Source organism: Rana temporaria, chromosome 7 (assembly GCF_905171775.1).
Source record: "Rana temporaria chromosome 7, aRanTem1.1, whole genome shotgun sequence".
NCBI classification, from domain to species: domain Eukaryota; kingdom Metazoa; phylum Chordata; class Amphibia; order Anura; family Ranidae; genus Rana; species Rana temporaria.
Genome location: NC_053495.1, coordinates 118929745 through 118943157, shown reverse-complemented (window position 1 = coordinate 118943157; position 13413 = coordinate 118929745). Strand labels below are relative to the sequence as shown.

Sequence of the window (13413 nt, the reverse complement as noted above, 5' to 3'; positions counted from 1 at the left end):
CAGCGAGGCGATTTTTTTTAAATTTAGATTTTTTTTTTTCGCGCAGTATTTTTTTTTTTTTTTCTGACGCAACTTTATTGACCCGTCGCAATCCACAAAGCTTGGCGTAACGTAATTTCGCGCTATGCACGTCAGGAAAATGACGTCATGAGCATGCGCAGTACGGCCGGCGCGGGAGTGCGCCTAATTTATATGGGAATCGCCCCCATTTGAATAGGAACGCCCAAAATTTCTAGGTAAGTGCTTTGTGGTTTGGGCACTTAGGTAGAAATTTTAAGGCAGTGTAACTTAAATGGAAAAAATTAAGTTAGGCACGATCTTTGTGGATTTGGGCCAAAGTCCATCCACACATAGAAGACTATTTATAAAGGTTTTCACGCAACAGGCACACACATTTATCCCAGGAGTCAAACATGTTTTGCAATTAAATCCAATTAGAAAATGTGTGAGGGTAATCTTGGGTGAAAACATTTATAAACAGACCTCTAACAATTGATTGTTTATGGGTTCAGAAATTCCCATTAATCTGCTGTTTAAACCCCATTGTGTACTTAAAAGTGGGGTATGCCTGTAGACTTTGAGGACATATAAAACACTGAGGTTTTCTGCAGCTCAGGAAGGTAGGGAGAATACATAGCTGCCATATACAAAGGTGGAGACCATGTTAAACGCTATAGGTGTTGATTTACCAAAACTGTAAAAAAAAATCTGGTGTAGCTCTTTAATTGAACAAGCTTTTTCAGAAAAGATAAAAAAAAATTTTTTTTAAATGAGACTACAGTCAAAAATGTAATGAAAAAATAATAGCCCATTATCTAAATAAAATAAAATAAAAATAAAAAAACAGTCTTTGCTGTAATACTTTCAATCCAGAGATGTCATCCACAGTATTTATTTTCCAATACGTGTCCTCAGGTCTTCCAGAGGTCTTCCAGGCTGAATGACCACCAGCATGAAATGATTGGCTCCTCTTGCTGCTTTTTCCTCTCCCACTCTATGCTCTGCTGCACACAGACTGCAAGAGTCTGGTACCAAGTCAAATTCAAGTACTTATACTACTTACATTTAAAACAAACAAAAAAAATTATATATTGACAAATAGGGAACAACACTAATTTGTGTCCTTTTTATCTGCATAGAGTTCTGAGCAGTCTTGTTCTTCGGACTATTAGGCTAGAAAGAGCTCTTTCACAAGACATAGGACATTGCGTTTTCTGTTCTGTAATAGACGACAGCTTTCTAATTGCTTTTAAATTATTTTGTTCTCATACAGCTCAATAATGGAAGCACCACGGATGGGGAAAGGTTTATTGGTAAAATAAAGAAAAAAATAATAAAAAAGCAAGTTTTCAAAATAGGCTAATATCTTCTTCTGACATTACCTTGTCATTTTAATATAATACTCCCATAAGATCAGAGGTAATAATTGCAGCTCCTAAGATGCCCAATTGGGTTTTGTCTGCCTCAACGGCTTATTAATTCTCACTGAGACATGATTCTTCAGACACATTACCTATTCTGCATTATTGCTAGAATGCAGGCAGCTTCAGTTGCATAACAAGTGAGAAGTGATTAACGTTAGTGCGTCGAGCGGAAGTATGATGGCTATAGCACAGGTGCTCTTGTTTTTCCGGCTGCTTTGGTTTCATGCATTTTGTGCACCTTGCATTCTTGTAATGAGGTGGAGGGTATGCCCTTGAAAAACATGTGTTAAGCACCACTAATTCACCGCCAGCCCGCTGCCGCTGTTTGATATTCCTGTCTATATTGGAAATCCATCCGCAGCGCTTGCATGGCCCTCATTAAAGAGAAACTAAAATGAAAATAATAAATAAATAACACAAAATGCCACGGGAGAATATTCAGCAGGGAGCTGCACTAATGAGGAGTTACAGAGAAACCAGATCCAAATGCATAATTATTTTTAATTGAATGCTTTGTGGGGTTTCCATGTGTGAAGAGAAGACGGAATGTGTTTGAACTGGGATGCCACAGCTAAACCTTGTATCACAAGGAGCTGCGTGAGGAGGCAATATGTATCTGCTACCCCATTTCTTGTCAGAGGGAACAATAACATTACATATGGACATAAGCAGCTGAGGCCCCCGGGTAATGACAGAGTACAAAAGTAGAACACTAGGGGCATGTTTTCATGAGACAAGGTGATATCTGGTGCCGTTTTATTTTCTTTTCCCATTCATTTTGTTCATGCATGAATTACTTTTGATATGAAGAAAATGTATACCCTATCTTTTTTTCTCACCATATTATAATATAAAATGGCAAGCTTTACTACTGCATAAGCGGTATGCTTTGGTGCATGTAGTATAAAGCAACCTAGTCGCCAGATCTTTATTTCAACAAAAAACTTTCCATAAGATTATATGTGCTTTCAACTTATTTTATGTGTGATGTTTACCTGTAAGGTCTCCCTTGTGTAGACCTCCAAATGCCCAGAGGCTGCTGCTGGGCACCGCCATCTTGGTTGTGATGTCAGCAGCCTTAGCAGACTCTATAGTATTTCCCTTCTCTCTTACCCCATACCTAAGTAAAATGTAATGTAGGGAGGTGGGGGAAAGGACAGAGGAGCTGGGCCAGCACAAGGAGTAATTAGACACTTCCAAAGAGGAGAGGACTATGATGTGCAAGGAGGCAGGGGCTGTGCTAGGGAATTAACTCTTCCTGGAGTAATCCAATTTTCTAGCAAGTTCAAAAGGCACATTATAAAAGTCAATTATAGAAAGGAATAACACTGCAAATTGTCAATGCTTTTAGGCTAAATGCACACCAGGGCTCATCTAAAAACCCTTTCTCCTGGCAGGAGACAGGCAGCTTCAACAAGGCACCTATAGACACAGCTGTGTGCATGGGCTCATTGATTACTATAGTCCTTCTTTAGATGCGAAAAAAAACTATACTGGAACAATAGCAAGAGTATAACATCTAAAATCCAGATCCATCCAAACACATACAAATAGAGAAAAAATAGCTTACACTTACATCGTTCGCCGCCACTCGGTGATCCGATTCGGTGGCATGACGTCACTGCGCAAACTCTACCCGACATGTGTTTTGTGCAACAGTGAGTCCTCAGGGGCCTCAAATGGACTTTTATTTATGAACTTTTTTGGATTGTTTATTTATTTATCACATTTCGCTGGTTTGATGAGTTTGAAATCCAGCGCATATCTACATAACATGATCACTGCTTTGAATATTCATATTATTGAACTTTAACACAGTATTTAATTGTATTCACATATTTGATCACAAATAATTTAAGGTATTTGTAGTGCTGCAATTTATATAATTTTCCAGGATTAAGGGAGAGTATATTGCCTTTATTTGCTAGCGGTTCTTTTCTGTGTGTAGAGCTGACTTTTTATACATTTTTAACAAATCTTTACGCAATGCGCATCTGAATGCAGCATGTGAATGAGCCCTAGTGTACAAAAACAAGAAGATATTGCACAAGGTAATTAATGACCTTTTAAAAAAATGAAAACATTGAGTTTAGCTATAAATTTGAAGTCTTGCATTTTTAAATGGAAAGTTAACTTATTTTTAACTTCCTTTTTACTTGACAGCTAAAATTCCCAGAGGGGTCTTATCACAAACGAAGACAATTTATTAGAACTGTATATACGATGTAAACCTGACAGGGAAAGCTGACATTTTTACATTACAAGTAAAACAAGAAAATATTTCCATTTAAACAACTTAGGTGTCCGGAGGGACACTTTCTGATGCTCTGTTGTTTTATTGAGAACCTGAAAATGCAAAATCTTCTAGCCAAGTAATAGAGAAATAGGAGTTAAAAAGAGCCTAGATTCATTAAAAGCTAGTGTTTAATTGTCAATTGAATTCTCTTTTTTATCATTTTCAGGACAAACTGCATGTGCTCTATAAGATAGATCAGTTACCAAATTTAAAGTGGTTTTAAACCGCTGGCACTTAATATCTTCTAAACCAGTGTTTCCCAACTCCAGTCCTCAAGGCACACTAACAGGTCATGTTTTCAGGATTTTCAGTGTAACTGTTTAAATCACCTGTGCAAAATAATGGAAAGCCTGAAAACCTGACCTGTTGGTGTGCCTTGAGGACTGGAGTTGGGAAACACTGTTCTAAACGGTGAACGCTTACAAGATATTTACTCTACTTATAGGTAAGCCTTATTATAGGCTTACCTGTAGGTAACAGCAGGAGACTGAAGTTTACTTCCACTTTAAGAAGAAATAAACACATACTATGCACACATACAGGGGTTGATTTACTAAAGGCAATTAACCTGTTCATTTTGTAAGTTAAATATGCAGTTTGCATGGGAATTTTCCCCAGAGCTTAGCGAATGGGGTAAATCTCTGCTGACTTTCATCATCCAATCATTTGCAGTCAAAAATGGTTATTCTTTTGCAAGGTGCAACTTCCCTTGTAAAGTGAAAAGCATATTTGAATTTAGTAAATCAATCCCACATAATAAGGCTTGTTAGGTAAGACAAACAACAAAGTGCAGTAACTCATAGCCATCAGCCTTTTCATCTTTCAGTGATCTGACTTAAATTCACTCCAAACATTACAATGTGATTTCCCAATCTACTTTAGATCTACCAACAATTATGGAGTGCAAGGCCTCATCTGATTGGATACAAATTCATTAGATAGATTAGGTATGTCTTCACTAGAGTTGGACGAACGGTTCGGGCTTAGCATCGCCTGTTTATCTGTTCGGCGAACACCGAATTTGCGAGGCACACAGCGGGATATTCGCCCGACAAATGACCTACATTGCACTGTGCAGTGCGCAAACGTTTTGCCCAATCAGAGCATAGTGAATAACTGCGTCCTTAACAACGGATGAGTCATATGCTATCTTGTGCTGTCCTCTCCTTGTGCTGTCCTCTCCTTGTATTGTCTTCTTACTCGCCGTTGATTACACGCAAAAAAAAAGCTTTCTGACGCTGTCTTCCTCTGTTGTGTTGTCTCCCGCTGTCTGTCTTTTCTTATATAGCCATGGCGCATGGCCATCTGATAACATCACCCAGAGAGTCGCCCCTTGTAGGGTCACATGACATCACAAGGGGCGGGTTCTCTGGCTGATGTCATCAGATGGCCACATCCCATCTAAGGTTTAAATGTCTCTGTGGTGAATTTATACAATTGTAAAGACATTTGTTCACAGACAGGGACACAAATGAAAACACACATTAGGGGGGGATTTACTAAAACTGGAGCACAAAGAATGTGGTGCAGCTGTGTGTAGTAACCAATCAGCTTCTAACATTTTATTCAATTAAGCTTTGACAGTAAAACCTAGAAGCTGATTGATTAATACACATGGCTGCACCAGATTCTGTGTGTTCCAGTTTAAGTAAATCTCCCCCATTGTGTAAGTCCAAGCAGTGAGAGTCCCTCATCTCTTTGGGTGGGTGTATATGCTGTCTGTGGTAAATGACCTCCTAATTACATGTATCATTACCCGTTTATTTGTGACACTCATTTCCACAGGCATAAGAAATTGTTTAAAGAAAGAAAACGGAGAGAAAATGCTACAGTGTAGAGCAGTGGTAAAATTGTGTAACTTTTGCGTCTACTAAGTGCAACACATTCATTTTTTTCTTGTTTTAATAAAAATGTCAAGGTTTTTTTTCCCTATGCTAGAAATCAGATACAAGTAAAGGTCAAATGGATTTCTAATACACGGCTTTAAACACTCATACACTTTGTGCTGCATGGGGGTTGTGCAGATCTGTCACTTGCTGTCACTATAATTTTTCCCAGTGGCATGGACTTGACAAATGGATTGTCAGGGAAAGGTCTGAACCTCTGAGAAAGCAGCACATTAGGAACCATTCATCATATGGCTTCTGCCACATAGTTAACAATTTTGTAAGCTGCCCATATGCAGTACATATTTGCCCCCAACATCTGTACACTTGTAAAGTTAAATTCCACGAGACCATTGCAGAAATGCAACTTGGTATACCTATTGCAGCACAAGGGATTATGCACTAAAAGAGACTGGAAAGAGAAACCTTCTATAATATTAATTATATTTTTTACTACCAAAAAGCTTACCAATAATTGTCATTATTTGATTATTATTACATCAAGAGAACCCATAGTCTTAGACAGATATGCATTTCTGTAAAGGCAGCCTGGGCTAGAGCTTAGGACAGTAAGGCTGCATTCACACCTGAACGCGGCGTATTGTACCGCGATTTGCCGCTACAATACGCCGGAGGGGTGATTAACATTGTCGGCTATGCCGAACGCCGAAAGCCGCCTGAAAAAAAGGGTCCGGGACTTGTTTTGAGCTTCAGGCGTACGGCGTTCTGGCGTTCGGCGTGGAGATGTGTACCATCTCCATAGCCGACAATGTTAAATCACCCTCCAGCGTATTGCAGGCTGCAGAAGCGTCAGGCGTAAAAACGATTAGGTGTGAATGGAGCCTAAGATTTTAGGCAACTCTTGAATTTATTATTTTCTCATGCCTTTCCTATTTAAAAAGTAAGTGAACCTATTTAACAGGTTATACTAGAAAACAACCAACGAGTTGTGTGGTCAGAAAGAACAGGGCATCAGTTAAAATGAGAACTTGGAATAGACTTAAAATAGAGCTTTCCTGTGTGAATCTGTGTAGGAAAGCTAAAGCCTAGTATACACTAGACATGTGCATTCGTTGTTGTCCGAATTTCAGCCATTTTCGTTATTGTTTTAACAAACGAAAACAAAAGTGCAGAATACGAAAACCGAAAGATCCAACATTAAACAAATGCTATATTTTCGTTTTCGTCGGTCGAATGTGCCTAACCTGAACTTTATTAGTCCGAGGTTATTCTACATAGAGAGAAAAGATTCGACATAGTGAGAAAAGATTCGACATTATAGAGAGAAAAGATTCAACATTATAGAGAGAGAAAAAAAAAACGCTGCTGGAGTTGGGTGGGGGAAGTAAAATAAAAATAATAATGATGATGAATGTTATTGGCTGATTGTAACCAAAGAGGAGTAAAATAGCTAGAACTAACTTGACAATTCAACATGAACGACAAAGAATCTGTCATTGAAGGCTTAAGGGGCCAGATTCACATAGAATTGCCCTGGCGCAGCGTATCAGAGATATGCTACGCCGCCGTATCTTACCTGGCGCATTTTCGAATCCAGGAAGATTTTGCGCCGTAAGTTACGGCGGTGTAGTGTATTTCTCGGCACGTATTTCAAATTGGGCGGGTAGGGGCGTGATTCATTTAAATGAAGCACGTCCCCGCGCCGATTGAACTGTGCATGCTCTGTTTTGGAATTTCCCGCCGTGCTTTGCGCGAAATGACGTTGCACCGACGTAATTTTTTGAACTTCGACGTGAGTTACGTCCTTTCCTATTCACGGACGACTTACGCAAAAAAAAATTTTAAAATTCAACGCGGGAACGACGGCCATACTTTAACATGGCAAGTCTATCTATACGCCACAAAATAGCAGCTTTAACTATACGCCGGGAAAAGCCGACTAGCGACGACGTAAGAGAATGCGCCGGCTGTGCGTACCTTCGTGGATCGACGGAAAAAGCTAATTAGCATACCCGACGCGGAAAACAACGCAAACTCCACCCAGCGGGCGCCGAAGTATTGCACCTATGATCCGAAGGCATACGAAGCCGTACGCCTGTCGAATCGAAGCCAGAAGCCGTCGTATCTTGGTTTGAGGATTCAAGCTAAAGATACGACGCGGCAAATTTAAAAGTACGCTGGTGTATCAGTAGATACAGCGGCGTACTTGCTCTGAGAATCTGGCCCTTAGTGTCTGTCTAATGTTCAAAGAAGATTTGATGGCGCAGCTAAACTGAGCGATGCCGCAATCGTACATTTCTGGTCAAATGCTCAGCCCATAGGCTATAGAAAAATTATAATGTTGGTTGACTAGTAATAATATTTAATAAATATTTTTATTACCAAATATTGTTGGTTCACTTACCTTTTCCTTCGATTTCCCTTCTAAGTGTTTTTTTTTTCTTTGTCTGAATTTCTCACTTCCTGTAAGCTTGCCCCCATCACCCCCTGGGGGTTAGTTAGTCAGAACAGCTAGCCAGAACAGCTTACTGAGCAGGAACAGGAAGTGAGAAATTCAGACAAAGAAAAAAAAGCATTTAGAATGGAAATCGAAGGAACAGGTAAGTGAACCAACAATGCACTAGCTTAAAGGGACATATTTAGAAAATCGAACCTTTACAACCCCTTTAACATGATGGCTCTCGCAGAGTCTTCCAGCCAGCAATTATCTTCCTTACACCGATTCACACAGGAAAGCTCTATTTTGATTCCATTCCAGGTCATTATTTCAACTGAAGCCCTGATAAAGCAGGAGTTCTTTTTTTTGTAATAAATTAATTCGGACTCGCTGGTCTGGCTCTCCTTCCATTAGTGCATGTTTTCCTCTTATGACTTGCTGGAGCACCCACATGAGGGTGGTCCATTGTGAGCAGCCTAGCCTAAACCAATGAGCTCTCTGCATGTTTTTTTCCTCTCACTATTTTGTATGAACTCAAAAAATGTAGAAAAACTAATTTCTTCATCAATTTAGGCCAATATGTATTCTGCTACATGTCTTTGGTTAAAAAAAAATAAAAAATCAATAAGCATATATTGATTTGCAAAATAGTTATAGCGTCTACAAACTATGGAATATATTTTTGGAATTTTCATTTTTTTTCACTAGTAATGGCAGCGATCAGCGACTTATAGGGGGACTGCGATATTGCGGAGGACTAATCAGACACTAACTGACAGTTTTTTGGGGACCAGTGACAGTCTTAAAAAATATGCACTGTCACTGTACTAATTGCACAGCAGGGAGTTAACATCAGGGGCGATCACATGCCCCATACCCAAAATTGCAGAATCGCTGCCCCGCAGTAAATGTGTATGGGGCGGTTGGCAACAGGTTAAAGAGAAACTTACCACTAAAAAATACAACAAAGGCACCTTTAAAATGTTTAGTAATGGCAATCTATAAACAGATACTTGCAGGTTTTCTATTCTTTGCATACCTTCGTGTTTTTTTTCCTTCCCAATATTAATACGAGGGCCATTTTTAATAAGGGCACATGAATCCATGCCCCTTTAATTCCTGGAAATCAGTCTGGAACTCCGGGTCTTCCCCCTGGGACATGTGACAGAAAGTTCCCAGGATGCAGTTGTAAAAGCAGGGTGACATCACCAGTGCTTTAAAGAAACCAGGAAGTGGAAACAGTAGTTGTAAGTAAAAGCAAAAAATGTTTGTTTAACGAATGTAGGAAGATTTCATATCAGCATGCAGAGCTGTATGCTACTGTGATTTTAGTGAAAGGAAAGGTCCGCTTTAACTGTAGTAGAGTAAAGAAATGCCACCAATTCGGCTCTGCTGTTTGTCAGGGATGTGTAAATCTCAGGACTAGATGGACAGAGTTTCCATTCACATGCAGGTAAACCAAATCCCGTACATGTATTTCAAACGTATTTCTTTGTTTGCCTGGAGTTCAGTTTTAATTGAAAACACTGATGATGTGATTGTACCCGAGCAGTTATGTTAATTATTTTGTGTTTTGTCTCAACAGCAAACATCTGTGACAATGAGTTGCTCCGCTGTCAAAATGGTGGGGTATGCCACAATAACATGAGGTGCCTCTGTCCTTCTGGCTACACGGGCATACTATGTGAGAAACAGAAGTGTGAAGATACTGGAAGCTGCTCTTCTAAATCTGGACAAGAATCTATCTCCCATAACCTTTATCTAATCACCATGATAATTGTAACTCGGCTGTGCACTTTCTAAAGAACGTGATTTATGTACTGTAGGTTGTAATGAAGAATGACCTGAGTCTGGATGACATCAAAAAATGTAAAGGAATAAATAAACTATATTAAAATAGAGAGGGCCTGACTGTACTAAGCCATATGTACCAATATGTGAATGAAAGATCCATGACTGTTATGATTCTGGCTCACAAGATGGCTGCCTGGGGGAATACTGCTGCCATGGTAACAGAACCAGCTGTAAAGGCCTATATTAGAAAAAAAAGGCCTTTGCAACCTGGTCATCAGAAACAGAACTGCTTCCATGGTAATTCCAGGTGTATGTAGCTATGACCTACGTGGAATGCCCTAGCAAGACAGCTACCTAAAGAGGACTGCTACCATGGCAGGATGAGCTGCATTGTTCAATTGCCCTTGACATGTTCCAAATGAAGAGGACAACAAGTGCTTGTTTGCCACTTCCACACGGTTATTGTACCTCTCTGCCCAGTGTGTGGACCAACCAAATAGCGTCATTCTTTGCTGCCAGTGCATTGTGGGTAAAGGAAAGCGACCATATTGGTCCCCTGATGCCCTTACACCTGTGCTTTTGTGAACGTCGCTCCGTATACCCTCGTTGGTCGAAAGATTTTATTTGTCCAATGTTAGTGGTGCACATAACTCCCTTCCTTGGCCCCATCTCTTTTAAGAGAATACTTCAAAGCTTGTATATCAAAGGTACGCCATGCTGATTAAAAATAAAAAATAAATAAAAAAAAAGGCGTATCATATCCAATATGAGAAAAGTCTAGAGATTAAGCAAAAATAAAATGTATTTATCCTTTTATATTCAAATGAAGTTATTTTTCTTGAAATAATGTAAAATGTAGATTTTTTGTATTATTGCAAATCCGTGTTTAACAGACAATCTATTAAGTGAAGCTCATCAAAATATCAGAAATATTTATTTTTATTTTTTTTCCTTATATATTATATATCATTTTAATTTTATTGCTTTAATTATTTTAACCTTTTCACGGCTAGAGGGGCTCAATGTTCCCTAGGTCCCCTTAAGTCGTAAATGGGTGAATTACTCAGAAAATCTTCCATAGGGAGCGTGTGCTGGTGTTCCGGAAAGCCACAAGTTTACATATACAAAATGTGTAATAATGTTCCACCAAAGGAAATTCTAAATGTTTTCTTGTTGTTTTAAAACACTGGAAGATTTCAAAGGAATAAAACATAACTAAAAATGATTTGAGAAAAATGCAGTTTATTTATTTTGAAAGCTAAAGTACATTGAAATCAATTAAAAAGCAATGTTGTACATTAAGTTATTACATAGCAGTTTGTGCAAGACAACAGAGGGCAACAAACAAGATTAAGAAAAAACATTTAAAAAAGAGCCAACAAAACAAGGTAAAACATTATTGATATGTTGGTCTTAAACAAAATGTGAACCTACTAAAAGGTGCATACTTCTAGCTACAAATTATTGTTTACCTGTAGGCCTCTAGAGCCCTCAAACCCATACACATCTAGTGTGCAAAGGTAAGCAAAAGCTCAATTTTGGAATTCTGGTATGTCTCCATCCCACAACTTTGTATTAGCTGATTTGAAATTTGCATCTTAACCACTTTTTCTTTTAGATGTTGGAAGAATTTTAGGCAACCCCAATATAAAAAGGCCACATTTTTTTTTTTTTGGATAGATCAGGGAAGAGTTAAAATTCCTATCAGGTTAAGTTTTGCTGTCCGTGTCCTGCTAAGGAAGTTTTCGTCCATTTCCCGAGTCCAATAACCAGGGGAATCTAATTGGTGCTTTTGCTTGTCAATGGTACCGGCAGACTGCAAACTTTATTTTTGTTCAAAAGTGGAGTTTGTAAAATAATTATTCTGTGGACCTGGAGTCAGTGTATATAATTCTCTTTCTGTTTAAAATAACCTGGTCAGCGTGTATTGTGATTAGCCTCTTAAAAGTGGCATATCAGATCACATAGACAATTCATGCATTCCCTAAAACATATGGCTTATAAATTAAGGTTTTAACAAGTGAGAAGGTGATGCTGGGCTTTTTTTATTAGAAAACACTGCATGCAACATGTCTTGGAAGTATTTAGATCTTTTGGTTTGTGTCCTTTGTCACAAAAAGTATGCTGTCTACAGAGTTCAAAAGCACAATTGGCCTTTCTGGACACAAGTTAGTTGGAGAAATGGCTTATCCCTTATCCAATGGCTTAATCAAAGGCAGGGCTGGACTGGGACGAAAATTTGGCCCTGGACTTCATCCAGACTGGCCCACTTTGACAGGTCTCTCCCATGGCAGCCGGACAACTCCCGCACCCCCCCTGGCCACCCAAGCCCCCTCTCTCCCTTCACTAGCCACTAGCCATTCTACTTTATTAGAATAGAATGGCTGGTACTCCTATAGGCAGTACCAGTGGGGAAGCTAGACGTTATTTCAACCGGGCAAAGAATCAGTTTTGTGCCCCCCCCCCCTTATGGGACACGTTTAGGCAGAAGTGAGAAACTCCCAGGCCATAGATGTTGAGTCAGCTGTCTGTCCCCTCCCCCATGCTCCTCTGTCGTCCCCCCTGCTCCTCCCCCCAGATGAGCGCTGCGGTGAGGGAGAGGAGGTGAGCATTGCGGGAAGGGAGAGACAGAGGAGCGGAGGGGGGCGGCGGTCCGCTGTCACTTAAGCTGGCCCACTGAGCCATCGGCCCACCGGGAAACTCCCTGTAGTCCCAATGGCCAGTCCAACCCTGATCAAAGGTTTTATTCCAACAAAGTGAGCCAAAAGGCAGACAACCTCTGCTGTGCTGTCCCTTTAGCTAACTTACAGTGATAAATCAAAGAGTGAATAAATCAAAGCGGAACTTTGACTCTGGTCCGGCCGCACCTGGAGTAAGCTATCCAGTTCTGGGCACCAGTCCTCAGGAAGGATGTACTGGAAATGGATTGAGTACAAAGAAGGGCAACAAAGCTAATAAAGGCACTGGAGGACATTAGTTATGAAGAAAGGTTGCGAGCACTGAACTTATTCTCTCTGGAGAAGAGACGCTTGAAAAAGGATATGATTTCAATTCACAGATACCATACTGGTGACCCCACAATAGGGATAAAAAAAAAAATTGTGGAAGGGAGTTTAACAAGACACGTGGCCACTCATTAAGATTTGAAGAAAAGAGGTTTAACCTTAAACTACGTAGAGGGTTCTTTACTGTAAGAACGTCAGGGATGTGGAATTCCCTTCCACAGTCGATGGTCTCAGTGGGGAGCATCAATATTTAAAAAAACGATTAGATAAGCACCTGAATGACCACAACATACAGGGATATACAATGTAATACTGACATATAATCACACACATAGGTTGGACTTAATGGACTTGTGTCTTTTTCAACCTCACCTACTATCTAACTCCAAGTATAATCTTTATTGCATTCTTATGTTGGTCTGGCTTGGCACAATTAAAGTATGCCTTACTCATACCCGATGGACCACTGAGGAAACTGGAAATCACTGTAGTAGTTGAAACTACTACAGTGATAGCTGCAATCTTCCAGGTTCTGCTCGGGTTCTATGAAAGTGCCCACCGAACAATGAGCACAGGGGTATAAATGCAATAAAAAGTGATAAGCGCTCAG

At 39.8% G+C, this 13413-nt stretch overlaps 1 protein-coding gene across 6 annotated transcripts in view; it reads left to right on the top strand.

Annotated features, from left to right (window-relative positions):
- Positions 1-11023, top strand: part of NTNG1 (netrin G1) — a 390080-nt gene extending 379057 nt beyond the window's left edge. For all 6 annotated transcript variants that reach the window (XM_040359900.1, XM_040359899.1, XM_040359901.1 and 3 more), the window contains one exon: positions 9590-11023. In XM_040359900.1, coding sequence (XP_040215834.1) covers positions 9590-9807 — 218 coding nt within the window. In that variant the 3' untranslated portion in view covers positions 9808-11023. The remainder of the gene's footprint in view (positions 1-9589) is intronic.
- Positions 11024-13413: the final 2390 nt, after the last annotated feature.